This window comes from Oncorhynchus nerka, linkage group LG1 (assembly GCF_034236695.1).
Source record: "Oncorhynchus nerka isolate Pitt River linkage group LG1, Oner_Uvic_2.0, whole genome shotgun sequence".
NCBI lineage: Eukaryota > Metazoa > Chordata > Actinopteri > Salmoniformes > Salmonidae > Oncorhynchus > Oncorhynchus nerka.
The window spans coordinates 38,010,567-38,027,270 of record NC_088396.1 but is presented as its reverse complement, the minus strand read 5'-3'; the positions used below and the strand labels follow the sequence as shown (position 1 = coordinate 38,027,270).

General features: G+C 41.2%; 1 protein-coding gene across 1 annotated transcript in view; it reads left to right on the top strand.

Moving 5' to 3' along the window:
- Nucleotides 1-2,351, top strand: part of LOC115129772 (ras-related protein Ral-B-like) — a 41,552-nt gene extending 39,201 nt beyond the window's left edge. The window contains exons 4-5 of the mRNA XM_029660477.2: nucleotides 155-332; nucleotides 517-2,351. Coding sequence (XP_029516337.1) covers nucleotides 155-332; nucleotides 517-642 — 304 coding nt within the window. The 3' untranslated portion in view covers nucleotides 643-2,351. The remainder of the gene's footprint in view (nucleotides 1-154; nucleotides 333-516) is intronic.
- Nucleotides 2,352-16,704: the final 14,353 nt, after the last annotated feature.

The window sequence follows — 16,704 nt, the reverse complement described above, 5'->3', positions numbered from 1 at the left end:
GTGTGTGTGTGTGTGTGTGTGTGTGTGTGTGTGTGTGTGTGTGTGTATGTGTGTGTGTGTGTGTGTGTGGTGCATGCATCTAGGACCTGTGTACCTTAAATGCTTGTTTGTGGATCTACAATCCTAATAAGTCTTTATAATGTGTGTTTTTTAGAGAGCAGATCCTGCGTGTGAAAGCGGAAGAGGATAAGATTCCTCTGTTGGTGGTGGGGAACAAGTCTGACTTGGAGGACCGCAGACAGGTGTCTGTAGACGAGGCCCGAGCCAAGGCAGAGGAGTGGGGGGTGCAGTACGTGGAGACATCAGCCAAGACGCGAGCCAACGTCGACAAGGTACTGTGTGTGTTTGTGTGTATGGGTGGGTGGGCGTGTTTATAATGACATATTGCAGACAATTCTCTTCTATATGTAATTTTCAAGGTGCTCAAGTAATTCAGAAATAGTGGTGGACTATCACTTGAGTAATTGTCTGTTCAGGTAAATGTGTGTGGTAACATGGTTCCTTTTCATTCTCAAGGTATTCTTTGACCTGATGCGGGAGGTGCGGGGAAAGAAGATGTCGGAAAACAAGGACAAAAACGGCAAGGGGAAGCACAAGAATAAGAACAAGAAGAGTTTCAAAGAGCGATGCTGTTTACTCTGAAAGCAACATGGACCTTTACAACACAAAACACCACAATCTATCGTTACGCTGAGGAAACAACTTGACCAGAATCACAGAGCATCCATCCTCACGTTGAGTTGAAATATGTGTCTGTTAGTATTGAATCTGGCCATATTTTTAGTGTTGTTTAGCAGGTTTGGGGTCAGTTCTATTTAAACTGTCAATTCCAGAAGTTAACTAATATTCCAATTGCAATTTTGCTCATTGCTTTTTAATACAGAAAATTGGAATTTGGAATTTCAGTTTACTTGTTGAAGTGAAATGGATTTTTTTCCCAACCCAGGTGTTTACCACATTCTCAACCACTGTTTTTGCATCTAAAACTTAAGCTTTGATAGATATTCTGGATGTTTATTTTTTTTAATGGAAGGTGACCACTGTTCTGTGACTTGGACTGCAATGCATGACCTCTCCCCTGATAACAACAAACCAATTACCAAACTTCCCCAAACACTAACTTCAGTCTGCTTGGATCTTGTTCTGTCTATCTCAATATGTCTGTCCTTTATGATCAACAGATGGTCATGCCATTTATTTTAGTCTACAACGTGCATGGGGATTTTAATCTAGAATGGGAATGGATCTGTGAATGGGGATAGGTTCAGTCAAGGACAGAAATGTAGCGAAACTCTATTCAATGCTTTTCACTGATGTCTGTTTGTGGTATGGACATCAGACTAAGCTTAGTTTGTACCAGTTAGTAAGAGGGACTAGGACTGAACGTCTCATTGTTCCTCTACAATAGGATAAAGCAATTGTCAATCAAGAAGGCTCATCGTCTTAGGATTCAAAGCACATGTGGTATTATTAGGGCCAGTCAGTTTACATTGTCAGGAAAAACTCCTGGCCCTGGTCTAAGTAGGATGGATGTTGAAGTGTGAAGTTGTAACAGTTTACTAACCAGAGGTCCTGTGGTAATGGACAGGCAGTGTTTCTGGCCGTGTTTCTGACCCCTACTGGCATTCCTTGGTAAATACAGGAACTGAAAATGGAACTGCCCCCACATCCATTAGTCCTTTCGATATGGGTCAGTTGGCACCATAAGAGTTGGCACCATAACTATCAGCCAGTCACCTTCAGTTTTGGGTTATTAATAATTGTACTTATTTTGGGTTTTATTCAAATGCTTTTTTTGTAAAGTGCACTACATTGTTGCCAATACCTTAAAAAAATAACTGTTCAGAGTTCCCATGCTAGAGAATGCTAAAGCAGTTTGTGCCATCAACACAAGGATAACATGATATCGCCTACCAACTAATCTCTATATAAATAATGTTTGTTAATTAACTGAGTGAATGTATGTGCATCAGACAACAGTTGATACTTCAGGTTCCTTTGTGTCCGTGTGAATGAAACCTGGGTCATGTTATTTGGCACCAAATGGAAGAAAATTGACTGAAACAGGAAGGGACTTTTTGTTGTTGCTGAAAAACATTGTGCCCTAATGAACGCCACTCTGGTGAGGGACACAGTTTGTTCGCTGTTATTGTTGGATCAGTCACTCTGTTCTGCCCTACAACAGTAAAGTAATATTTCCAACAACTGTCCTAACTGTTCTGCTCTTTTATAAAAATGTGTGTCCTCTTCTGTTGTTTTAAAGCTAGTCTACTATTGCTAGGTTTTTCACTGTCTTCTAAACAAAAAAATGACTTCAAAATGTTGCCAAATAAATGCTTTTTTCTTTGTAATATTGGCGTGGTCTTCTTAAAGTAAAATTGTCACTATAGTGTGTAAAATGTATTTGATTCAACCAAATGGGAGTAGACAATATTTCCTTTTGATGTACTTTTTTTAATGTATATTTGGAAATGCATACTAGTATTCCAGTACTTGATATACCTCTCAACTGTGTTTCTGATTGCATGCATGTGCAGTAGCCTACAGTTACCCTCCTAGTGTAAGTAAAATAATGGTTTGCATCATGTCGTTATGGACCAGGGAAGCAAAAATACCAGACGGTGTCCTTAGCTAGTCATTTGCTGTTATTTCGATGGATACATGTCACGTGTTATGATGGTGCAAAAAAACAGGGCTCCTTTAGACCTGCAGTCCTGTAGGATTTCACTCCAACCCTGTTCCTTTAGACCTGCAGTCCTGTAGGATTTCACTCCAACCCTGTTCCTTTAGACCTGCAGTCCTGTAGGATTTCAGTCCAACCCTGTTCCTTTAGACCTGCAGTCCTGTAGGATTTCAGTCCAACCCTGTTCCTTTAGACCTGCAGTCCTGTAGGATTTCACTCCAACCCTGTTCCTTTAGACCTGCAGTCCTGTAGGATTTCACTCCAACCCTGTTCCTTTAGACCTGCAGTCCTGTAGGATTTCACTCCAACCCTTATCTAGCAAACCTGATTTTAATAATTAGCTGGTTGATAAACTGAATCCGGTTAGTTACAACTGGGGTTAGATTGAAAACCTACAGGAGGGTAGCGCTCCAGGAACGGGGGCCAGAGAGCCCTGGCATGCTCCGGTACTTTGGCGACGAAGTAATTTTTTAACCTCCCACTTTGGGCTGGATGTGTCAATGTGTCCTCTTTTCATACTTGCTTAATTTATGAGCAGAATTACTGTTGTGCCTCAATTAGCCATGGAATCCTTAGTTTGAAAGTGACTGTTTTTCCTACATTTCCCCCCATGGGGAAGCCAACAAGCTTGAGCCAATGAGCTTCAGCCTCTCGCATTTGAGTGACTGCTAGCAAGAGGCCTTCCCAGTATTACCCAATGAAGTTGTAGGGCGGGCCCAACTGCTCAGTGGACAAAGCAGAGAGCCCAATGACATGGTGGACATTTCTGCACATATGTGACGTAGTCCGCAATTGTCGGGGACCACTTTTGTCTCGTGAGTGCTACTTTCAGAACTACTGACTAAAAAGTATACAAGAGTACCAAATAATATCTTTAAATGCTGAAAATATTGTAGCCATTAAGCATTTATGTTATTATGTTAGTTTATACTTGCTTGTTTCATTACATTCATAAAGCATACAGATGTTACTAAGATATTGCCCAGGAGATTACAGAGAGAGTTATTCAGGCCCTTGGCTTGACAGCTCAATACTCCTAAGACTGCAGGCCACTGCCTTACAGCTCTATATTAATAGACTTGCTTGGAATATCAAGCTAGCTATCTAGATTTTGATGGTTATATTGTTAAGATTGTCAGGTGAATTTTTTATTAACCAATACTTATTTTTATTCGGATTTAGCTGGCTTTAGACTGGCACGGGCTGTCTAGCTAGCTAGCTTGCTTATAGATATCCATTTTAATGATTATGTTGGTAAATAAAAGTGTATTCATTTCGGGAGATGTTTTAACAAACATTTAATCAGATACGGTATCTTCTCAATTTTACCAATATTTTGGGACCGTGTGGATCTTTTTTCTTTTTCTTGCCGGCTAGTTCACTCGCTCCCTGAAAAATTCCGCTCGCTCCCTGAAAAATTAAGTTCTAGTTTTGGGCATATTTGAACATGTGAAGGAGGAGAGGATTGGGGAAAATAGCGGGTGCTTGGGCTGCTCGGATAAAAGGTTAAAAGGATATTTAATCTCAACCTCATATGTAAGCCATGCACATGTGGATAATATTGTAACAACATGTGGATAATATTGTAACAACTGAGCATATTTCCATGAAACTTTGAACACCAGAAGGTTAACTGGCTAGGCGTTAGGGCGCTCCTTCTTGCCTTCCACGCTCACATTGCCGACTCCAAAAAGTGACCGGACGGCGTGACAACTCGTGGGCTAGCTAGCTGGTTTGAAAACACGAGTTTTGCAAGCTACATCCGTAATTTCAAACATAATAAATACTGGACTTTGAACCCCAAAACTTCGTAGCTAGACTTTGGTAATTTTCCTAAGCATATCATAAGAATAAAATTGCAACGTACACAGTTTTATTGTTAGTAAGAGAGGAAGAGGTGGTTATATACACACTGAGTATACAAAACATTAAGAACACCTGCTCTTTCCATGACATAGACTTGCAATAGACTTGCTTTCACCAGGTGAAAGCTATGATCTTTATTGATGTCTACTACCATTTTTAAGCCTTGAGACAATTGAGACATGGATTGTGATTGTGTGCCATTCAGAGGGCGAATGGGTAAGACAAAAGACAAGTGCCTTTGAACCGGGTATGATAGTAGGTGCCAGGCACACCAGTTTGATTGTGTCAAGAACTGCAACGTTGCTGGGTTTTTCACGCTCAACAGTTCCCAGTGTGTATCAAGAATGGCCCACCACCCAAATTAAATCCAGCCAACTTGACACAACTGTGGGAAATATTGGAGTCAACATGGGCCAGCATCCCTGCGGAAAGCATTCGACACCTTGTAGAGTCCATGACCCGATGGATTGAGGCTGTTCTTCGGGCAAAGGGGAGTGTGGTGCAACTCAATATTAGGAAGGTGTTCTGAGTTACAGTTCATATAAAGAAATCAGACAAATTAAATAAATTCATTAGGCCCTAATCTATTGAGTTCACATGATTGGGCAGGGTGGGTGGTACTGGAAGGGCATAGGCCAACCCACTGGGTAGCCAGGCCCAGCCAATCAGAATGAGATTTTCCACACAAAGGGCTTTATTACAGACAGAAATGCTCCTCAGTTTCATCAGCTGTCCGGCTGGCTGGTCTCAGACAATCCAGCTGGTGTGAAGGTCCTGAGCTGGTGTGGTTACACATGGTCTGCGGTTGTGAGGCTGGTTGGACGTACTGCCAAATTCTCTAAAATAAAGTTGGAGGCAGGTTATGGTAGGGAAATTAACATTCAATTCTCTGGCAACAGCTCTGGTGGACATTCCTGCAGTCAGCATGCCAATTGTACGCTCCCTCAGATCTTGACACATCTGTGGAATTGTGTTGTGACAAAACTGTGCATTTTATAGTGACCTTTTAATGTCCCCAGCACAAGGTATAATGATCATGCTGTTTAATCAGCTTCTTGATATGCCACACCTGTCAGGTGGATGGATTATCTTGGCAAAGCAGAAATTCTCATTAACAGGGATGTAAACAAATGGGTGCACAAAATGTGAGAGAAATCAGCTTTTTGTGCATATGGAAATTCTGGGATCTTTTATTTCAGTTCATGAAACATGAGACCAACACTTTACATGTTACATTTATAATTTTGTTCAGGTTAGTTTAGTTAAAAATGTGACCTATTTATGAGGGCTATACATCCAGTAGCGCTCTTTTCTTCTCTTTGAAAACTGACACCCTGTTCAGCAGGGATGGACAAAATTAAGCAATACCATAAAGATCAATGTACATTATCAAAATAAACAAAATAAATATTGTATTTTCTGATTTAGATTTTCCGAACAGAAACACCATTCTCAGTAACAGTTACAAAAATGTTTTACTTGCTATGACTGTGATGATGTTCAACTACCTTAGCTGAGCAAGTCACACTGGATAAGCGTGCTAAATGACCGAAATATACATTTATATGTGAAAAAGAACATACCAAAATGAACTGCAAAATACACTGGGTATTATTATTGGCCTTGTTTTCTGGGCAGAGCTCATTAGAATTATACTCAGCATGCTTTGCAGTTGTACATGTTTACATTCACATTTTAGTCATTTAGCAAATGCTCTTACAATTAAAGCGATTGAAGGGAGCTTGGGTGAGTTAGAAGGGGAGTTTTGTGATTTGGCGGTTAAAACCGTAGAGAAGAGTTTCCCACTTACAATTAGTGCATTCATCTTAAACTAGCTAGGTGAAACAACATCGCATCAAGTACATTTTCCCCCAACAAAGTATTTATCAAAATATGTTACATTTATATATAGTTAATTTAGCCGATGCTCTTATCACTCCATAGTGCGATCAGACTGCTGATACCAGTGTAGGGTGAAAGGGAGGCCACAAAATGTGAACATCTTGATAAAATGGTATAGAAAGGTAATTAGAAAATACTATTTACAGTGTTTTGAAAATACAAAAAACGAAATACATTGGAGTGAAAATACATTTCCCAGAAGTAATTCATATCCACATTTCAAATACTTGTAACATAAATACTGCCCATCACTGGTAATGTGAATGCTGGTATTACCAGTAGACTAATGTTTATTTTATATAACCTCTATTTTACCAAGTAAGTTGACTGAGAATGCATTTTCATATTGTCTGGTGGCTGATTAGTTAAGGTGGCTCTAGGCTTATTACCATCCCTGACATTCAGCTCTGATACATCATTTTCTTATGCCCCTCTTAAGCACACAGATTAGGTGTTATGTTAAATTCAAAGCTTACTTATTTAGAAATGTATGAAAAGGGCAAACTGAGGAAGGCTAATGACCAATGCAGTGTCATCAGCACACTCCAAAGCCTTTTATCATTCCCCAGAGTGGCTCGTCCTCTATAACCCTCGTTATATTTGAGCTAATGTTGGGGATGAGTAATGGTCAGTGATAAAGCACCCTCAGTCCTTTTACTACACAGAAAGAGAAACAGACTCAGTGTAATTGCTCTGGAACAAAACATAAATATAATGGACATACAATGACATTTCATTAGGGCACCGCACTATCGGCCGACTATTGGATGTTGGGGAGGAGTATAGTTGTTGGCCACAAGGTGGCGGTCACACCATTACAGTTTTTCTCAATTGCTAAAACACTAAAACCCATTGGCTGAACAAAGTTCTCAGTTGCCTGGACTCATTTAGCTAATTATGCAGTCTGTTGTCAATACCTTAAACCATTTCACATGGTAAAACACAATTTGCAGATCTCACTTATACTTTTCAGCAAAACTCTAAACACATTCTCATTCTCAAAACACATTCTGCACTCTAATGCACATGTCATCCATACTGGTAAACACAAGTGGCAACAATCAAATACAAATAGAGAACACATGTCATTGATTGAACACAACCACTCAAAATTGATTTAACCTGTTTCAAATGATGCGACACAACCAATATAAGCCAGTTCAGAGAGTAAACAGGTTGTTGAAGGTGGGAAGGAGAAAGTCTGAGAATGGATAGAAGAAACAATGTGAGAGGATGAGTGTGTATGCGAGGTGGGCGACGAGGAGGATGGCAAGAAAGAGGAAGACACAGAGTGGAAACATCTGATAAAATTCGAGCAACAGTTATAGACTATGTTCTTGTCCATGGACTGACAATGAGGGAAGCAGGACTTAGAGTGCAACCCAATTTGAGCCACTTTTTTGTGTCCATAGTAAGGACATTCAGAGAAGAGAACAGGTACAGTACACTACTGTATTTTTGTAATTGCAAATTTACTGTACTACACTATATGCAGCTGTTTCAACAGACATTTGTAAAGTTAATCACCGTATGTTTTGTAACTGCACAACTACTTTTTGTAGAATTGCAAGGCTGCAACATGCAGGTGGAAGGACAGCTATATTTACTCGGGAGCAAGAGGCCGTTATAGTTGGCATGGCCCTTCAAGATAATGCAATACGACTCAGAGAAATCCAGGAACGAGTGATACAAGACAACACAATCTTCCAGGGAATCGACAGTCTCAGCATTTCCACAATTGACCGTGTCCTCCATCGTAACAGGATGTGAATGAAACAAGTATACAGAGTACCTATTGAGCGCAACTCACCAAGGGTGAAAGAACTGTGAGCTCAGTATGTGCAAGTAAGTGTACATTCACAAACATTTACTGTAATCCAGATTGTCTACTAATACATACTATGTGAATGACAGTACATACAATGTATGTGAATCAGAAGCCTAATTGTACTCTACAGTATAGCACTGTCTCTGTACGACTTACAAAATCCTACAGTCAATATATTGTATTTCTACACAGACAATATTTGACTTGGAATCCTTGGACAGACCCCATGAGTTCATCTTTGTCGATGAAGCAGGCTTGAATCTAACAAAGAGGAGAAGGAGAGGCCGAAACATGATTGGACAGCCGGCCATTGTTGAAGTCCCTGGTCAACGAGGTGGCAATGTCACAATCTGTGCTGCTATCAGCAACCATGGTGTTCTACATCACCATGTTCCACTCGGGCCATATAACACCCAGCACCTTCTAAGAATTATTGCCAATCTAAGATATATTTTATTTGAGCAGCAGGTTCAAGAGCAGCAGGGTCAAGAGCTAAATGGTTTAACATCAATGGGCAGTTTATGAACTTGTACCTCCCTCCATACTCGCCTTTCCTGAATCCGATTGAGGAGTTTTTCTCCTCTTGGAGATGGAACGTGTATGATAGACAACCCTACACCAGAGTAAATCTGCTGCAAGCCATGGTTTTAGCCTGCGGTGATATAGGTGAGGAATCATGTCAGGGCTGGATACGGCACACAAGAGGCTTCTTCCCCCATTGCCTCAGGAGGGACAATATTGCTTGTGATGTCGACGAAGTGCTCTGGCCTGACCCAGCCCAAAGACAAGAAGAAGCACATTGATCACATGTTTACTCCTTTGATTTTTGTCCCTTTTAGTATTGTATAATGTAGTACAGTGCATTGTAGGCTGTGTACTGTACAATGGACAAATTGTATGGCCCTGAACATTGTTCTTGTTATTTATTAACAGTACTGACTGCTCAATAGATTTTGACTGGTTGCAGGTTCATATAAACAAAGAACAAGAATTCCAGTATCACAGAGACAAAGGACAAGTTTGTGAGATGCAGGGTACAGTACTGTAAAAATAGGAATACAAGGAGCAAAGCAGAGTAGTAATTTCTGATCAATTTTGACCTACTATGATAGAACATGTTTTCGTTCATCAAAAGACAATGACGGAAAAATATGAATATTTTTTTAGATTAAAAATGTACTTCTCCCTGAGAATTGTATGTTTTGAACAATGTGTTTTCCATTTTTCGGTGTATTGTTTACTGACTGCTTGAGAGTGTATATCATTTTGATCACTTTGTTTATGATTTGAGAGCAGTGTTTGATTTTGAACCCAGGTGAAACTGTTTTGAGGCGAATGTTTCATTTTGCGAGAGGAGTCAGAGGTTATGTAAATAGTGTTTGAAGATGAGGTTTTGTGTTTATTGTATTCAGGAAATGGAGCAAGGTTTCAGAAATTGTGTTTTAGCAATTGAGAAAAACTGTAATAGCTATGCATGTCTGTTTGTATTCAATGTTCTCTTCTAGTCCTGATAATAGGATGGATGTGTCCATACCACTGATTCGCTCTTTTCATATAGCCAGTAAATTATGTTTGATTGCACAGTACAAGAGACTCTTGTCAGTAAGACAAATTTCTATTTGAATAATTGTCTCTTTGTAGATGACTGATGATGGATGGTGGATCCCCAAATCTGCCACGCAAACAAACCCCACATTGTGTAAAGGCCTGGATCCACATTTTACATTTACATTTAAGTCATTTAGCAGACGCTCTTATCCAGAGCGACTTACAAATTGGTGCATTCACCTTATGACATCCAGTGGAACAGCCACTTTACAATAGTGCATCTAAATCTTTTAAGGGGGTGGGGGTGAGAAGGATTACTTTATCCTATCCTAGGTATTCCTTAAAGAGGTGGGGTTTCAGGTGTCTCCGGAAGGTGGTGATTGACTCCGCTGTCCTGGCGTCGTGAGGGAGTTTGTTCCACCATTGGGGGGCCAGAGCAGCGAACAGTTTTGACTGGGCTGAGCGGGAACTGTACTTCCTCAGTGGTAGGGAGGCGAGCAGGCCAGAGGTGGATGAAAACACATAGTGAGATGGGATAGACTAAAGGAGATATGAGCGAAGTGGCAGAGGTTTAAGTAAGTGAGGATTTATATACAGACGTAGGATCTTAATTGTATCACCCCGTTGCAGGAGATCTTTCCTGTAATGCAGGAAATTAAAAACTTGGTGTGTATTTGAGTTTTAAAAAGGCTTCAGAAGTCTGTAATTTTCACTTTGAAATTTCAGATGAGATTTTTCCTTATGAAAAATGTATGAACCTCTACAGAAATGTCCATAAATTATAATCTACATAATAATTCACATTTCTTGTTGCTGCAGGATTATTTTCCTACTCTAGCAAATTGGCTCAAATTAAGATCCTACAACTTGCTTGAGAGTATGCCTATCATTTTAGTACCTTATATGGCTGGTTTAGTAGTCCCGGAGTTTGGTGCCAGGACAACAACCTCTTCCTCAAAATCAGCAAGACAAAGGATCTGATCATGGACAACAGAAAACGGTGGTCGGAGCACGCCCCCATTCACATCGATGGAGCTGTAGTGGAGCAGATCGAGAGGTTCAAGTTCCTCAGTGTCCACATCATTAAGGATCTATCATGGTCATACACACCAACACAGTCATGAAGAGGGCACAACAACGCTTCTTACTCCAGAGGAGGCTAAAAAATGTGGCATGGGCCCTCAGATCCTCAAAAAGTTATAAAGCTGCACCATTGAGAGCATCTTGACTTGCTGCATCACTGCTTGGATATGGCAACTGCTTGGCACCTGACCTCAAGGCGCTACAGAGTGCAGTGTGTATGGCCCATTACATCACTGGGGCAAAACTCCCTGCCATCCAGGACCTCTGTACCAGGCGGTGTCAGAGGAAGGTCCTAAAAAAGGTCAAAGACTCCAGCCACCCAAGTCATAGACTCTTCTCTCATGGCAAGCGGTACTGATGCACCAAGTCTGGAACCAACAGGAACCTGAACAGCTTCTACCCCCAAGCCATAAGACTGCTAAATAGTTAGTTAAATATTAAACCAAATAGCTACCTGTACTAACTTTTTAACTCATCACATACGCTGCTGCTACTGTTTACTATCTGTCATTTTATTCCTAGGTATATGTACACATCTACCTCAATTACCTTGTACCCCTGCACATCAACTCGGTACTGGTACCTCTTGTACATAGCCAAGTTATCGTCATGCATTGTGTATCTATTATTACATGTTTTACTTTATTTCTCTATTCGTTTTCTCTCTGCATTGTTGGGAAGGTGTAACGGTTTTCTTCCGTTGAATGAGAGGAGGACCAAAATGCAGCGTGGTTAGTGTTCAACATGTTTAATATAGACGATAAACGAGAACACTTACAAAAACCGAAAACAGTCCTATCTGGTGCATAGGCAGAAGACAATCACCCATAAAATACCCAAAGAACATGGCTGCCTAAATATGGTTCCCAATCAGAGACAACGATAAACACCTGCCTCTAATTGAGAACCAATCTAGTCAACCATAAACACCTAGACTAGAAACACCCCATAAACATACAAAACCTCTAGACCAGACAAAACACATAAATCCCCCATGTCACACCCTGACCTAACCAAAATAATAAAGAAAACAAAGCTAACTAAGGCCAGGGCGTGACAGTAAGTAAGCATTTCACTGTTAGTCCACAGCTGTTGTTTATGAAGCATGTGACGAATAACATGTGATTTGAGTAGGCTTAATCTGGGTATGTGAATCCAGTCCATTATAATCGCTGTCCTGTTGTGTAGCCATCAGGGAGAGGGGATTTGGGACTATAAAGGTCTCCATTGTATCACAATAGATGACCCAGAGAGAGAAGCCACCTTAAATATCAGTGAAATTGTCTTTCTAAATGGTTGAACAGAGCCAAGGGGAGTACACTGCACTGGGAAATGTTAAATGGGCCATTTAATGATTCAAATGAAACAGCACCCCAGACAGTATCTAGCCTCACCTTTCAACAACCCTGTAGGTCTAGAGAACAATACATACATAGCGTACAGAGTTCAAACTATATTTTTTCATCAGAGCTAGTACTTCACTACTTTGCAGATGCAGTGAAGAGAGAATTCATATACACTGAGTGTACAAAACATTACGGAACACCTGCTCTTTACATGACATAGACTGACCAGGTGAATCTAGCTGAAAGCTACGATCCCTTATTGATGTCACTTGTTAAATCCACTTCAATCAGTGTAGATGAAGGGGAGGAGACATGTTAAATAAGGATTTTTAAGCCTTGAGGCAATAGGATTGTCTATTTGCGCCATTCAGAGGGTGAATGGGGAAGACAAAATATTTATGTGCCCTTGAATAGGGTATGGTAGTAGGTGCCAGGCGCACCGGTTTGAGTGTGTCAAGAACTGCAATGCTGCTGGGTTTTTCACACTCAACAGTTTCTCGTTTGTATCAAGAATGGTCCACCACCCAATCTACATCCAGCCAACTTGACACAACTGTGGGAAGCATTGGAGTCAACATGCATCCCTGTGGAATGCTTTCGACATCTTGCAATGTCCATATCCCGACGAATTGATGCTGTTCTTCGGGCAAAGGGGCGTGCAACTCAATATTAGGAAGGTGTTCCTGATGTTTTGTACACTGAGTAAACGTTTTATTATGTGTTTACCATCATGATCTGCTGAAGTTCATGAACCGGTAATGTTTATCACCATACCTGACATTACCTATTTCCACAACCTCTGTGTCAAGACTTCCACCGAAGTTGTTCCCTCTCCTTGTTCGGGCGGTGTTCGGCGGTCGACGTAACCGGCTTTCTAGCTGCCACCGATCCATGTTACATTTTTCCTTTTGTTTTGTCTGTTTTACCCACCTGATTCCCATCTCATGATTATGTTCCATATTTAACCCTCTGGTTTCCCTTTCTGTTTTGTGAGTGATTGTCTTTCGTGTGTTGGAGTTCGTATCCTGTTTTGTATTTGCTTTATTACGGGATATTTGTTCCGTTCTCGGATGGAGTAAATACAGTGGTTTTTACTCTTACCTGTGTCCTGCGCCTGACTCCTTCGCTATCCTCTAGATAGACTCTGACACTCTGCTTGTAGAACACTGATGAACACCAGAGAGGAAGAGGCGGGGTGAGAGAATTTACTCTGCCCAAAATCTGTTCGCATGGGATAAGCCCTCTTTTGTATGGAGGTCTATGAGAGAGTGTCGAATTACGTGAGACTTATTTGATCAAATAGAAGTTTTGTAATGTTTTGGCTGTTACAAATGTACTGATATAAGTGGATGCATGTGGTATTCCAGCAATTTTGAAAAAAGCAGCTTAGTTGTGCCTGTTGTTCACGGCTAGAATGGTCCCACTTGACCTCACTTGCGTTCACTCATTGAGGACGTGCACTTCAGTTGTTACAGCGGTCACTTGCTATCTTGTCAATATATTACATCATCTTTGTGGACACTTAGTACAAGGACAGCCTGGAGGAGAGAGAGGGTAAAGAAGGAAAAAGTAAACAGCATGATCACACTTGTCAAGGTATTAGGCCTAATTTATAATTAATTAGGCATAATCTATATGTGTGAAGTGTAAAAAATTATCCTGACAGCATAATTACATTTCTAATCATACCTGGCCATGACAGCCTACTTTTTACATAGTCATCCGATGAGGGGTGTGTCCCAATAATATCTCCTTTCTCCTAAGTGTACACATACCTAAAAGCTTTCATCAAATTCCTTATACCAGTCATTTACTTTCAAATCAGTGAAGGGAAGTAAACTTTTTTTCCCGTACACTTTCGGCAGCAGGAGAGATAATTGGGACGTGAGAGATAAGCCGGGATGTTGTGTCGGGCAACAATTTATTTATGATTATGCATTTGACCCTGGGTATCAGAGGGCTTTGTGATGGAAGGGACTCAGCATGGGAGGTGAGAGAGGAAACCTATAAGTCATGGTAGACTGCAGGGCAGTGAGAATGAGAACAATGGCAGGAGGCATAGGAATTACTATCCTATCCTACTATCTGCATTGATCTGCATGAGCTGTGTGCAATGATTGCATCAGGAATTCAGTGTGCTTTGTCTGGATGGAGCTATGAAGTAGGGAATGAACCAGAGAGAGTACAGTGAATTGAGGGGTGAATTGATGAAAATCCTCTAAACTCACCAACAACAAAAAAACGTCCTTTCACTGTCAGCTGCGTTTATTTTCAGAAAACTTAACGTGTAAATATTTGTATGAACATAACTAGATTCAACAACTGAGACATAAACTGAACATGTTCCAAAGACATGTGACTAACAGAAATTAAATAATGTGTCCCTGATCAAAATGGGGGTCAAAATCAAAAGTAACAGTCAGTATCTGGTGTGGCCACAAGCTGCATTAAGTACTGCAGTGCATCTCCTCCTCATGGACTGCACCAGATTTGCCAGTTCTTGCTGTGAGATGCTACCCCACTCTTCCACCAAGGCACCTGCAAGTTCCCATATATTTCTGGGGGGAATGGCCGTAGCCCTCACCCTCCGATCCAACAGGTCCCAGACGTGCTCAATGGGATTGAGATCCGGGCTCTTCACTGGCCATGGCAGAACACTGACATTCCTGTCTTGCAGGAAATCACGCACAGAACAAGCAGTATGGCTGGTGGCATTGTCATGCTGGAGGATCATGTCAGGATGAGCCTGTAGGAAGGGTACCACATGAGTGAGGAGGATGTCTTCCCTGTAACTCACAGCGTTGAGATTTCCTGCAATGACAACAAGCTCAGTCCGATGATGCTGTGACACACCGCCCCAGATCATAACGGATCCTCCACCTCCAAATCGACCCCGCTCCAGAGTACAGGCCTCGGTGTAATGCTCATTCCTACGACGATAAACGCGAATCCGACCATCACCCCTTGTGAGACAAAACCGCGACTTGTCAGTGAAGAGCACTTTTTGCCAGTCCTGTCTGGTCCAGCGACGGTGGGTTTGTGCCCATAGGCGAATTTGTTGCCGATGATGTCTGGTGATGACCTCCCTTACAACAGGCCTACAAGCCCCCAGTCCAGCCCCTCTCAGCCTATTGCGGACAGTCTGAGCACTGATGAAGGGATTGTGCATTCCTGGTGTAACTCGGGCAGTTGTTGTTGCCATCCTGTACCTGTCCCGCAGGTGTGATGTTCGGATGTACCGATCCTGTGCAGGTGTTGTTACACGTGGTCTGCCACTGCGAGGACAATCAGCTGTCTGTCCTATCTCCCTGTAGTATTGTCTTAGGCGTCTCACAGTACAGACATGACAATTTATTTCCCTGGCCACATCTGCAGTCCTCATGCCTCCGTGCAGCATGCCTAAGGTACTTTCACGGAGGTGAGCAAGGACCCTGGGCATCTTTCTTTGGTGGTTTTCAGAGTCAGTAGAAAGGCCTCTTTAGTGTCCTAAGTTTTCAGAACTGTGACCTTAATTGCCCTCCATCTGTACGCTGTTAGTGTCTTAACGACCGTTCCACAGGTGCATGTTCATTATTTGTTTATGGTTCATTGAACAAGCATTGGCAACAGTGTTTAAACCCTTTACAATGAAGATCTGGGAAGTTATTTGGATTTTTATGAATTATCTTCGAAAGACAGGGTCCTGAAAAACTGACGTTTCTTTTTTTGCTGAGTTTATTAACATCCAGTGAAGGAGATGACTGGTTACATTCAAAGATACATTTACATTCAAATGTATGCATCAGCATGTCCTATTTAAGACATGTAAAGCAGTGATATTCTGATTCCCTCTCTGTGACTGGCCAAGCATACAGTATATATGCTTTGAGGTGTAGACAGTGCCAGTAGCACCCTTGGGGATAGCGTTGGGACTTTGACCTGATACAAGATCACTTTTTATCTCGCTAATAAGCAGTCTATTCCATTTCCATTTGCTTTGCTGTAGTGTGGCCTTTTGCACACAGGTATAGCGATGGACTGAGAAACCAGGGATATTTACATATGCATTCATTGACTCTTCCCGGAAAGGTAGGTGGCAATTATATTAGTAAGACGAAGACATTCAATACAGTTACTTAAATAATATTAACATCTATCATGGAAAATTACATCTGTAATGTAGACTATGGAAAAACTCCTCCTTTGCTTCGTGCTTTACTCTCCAAAATGAGTTTGTTGTTGTTTTTTTCAATTGAAAGTTATCATAGTGCAGTATTTCATAATGTATGGAGATGCACAGATAGTGATTCACTGATAATCATCTTGTTTTAGATGATGTGTTAAATTGCTTAGATCATATAATAATAATTTTGCTGCCTTATTTACAGATGTTTCCAAGGCCTTCGACACTGTTGACCATCACATTCTCCTTGACTGAAATAGGCCTGATCAGGCTTCTTGCAAGTGGT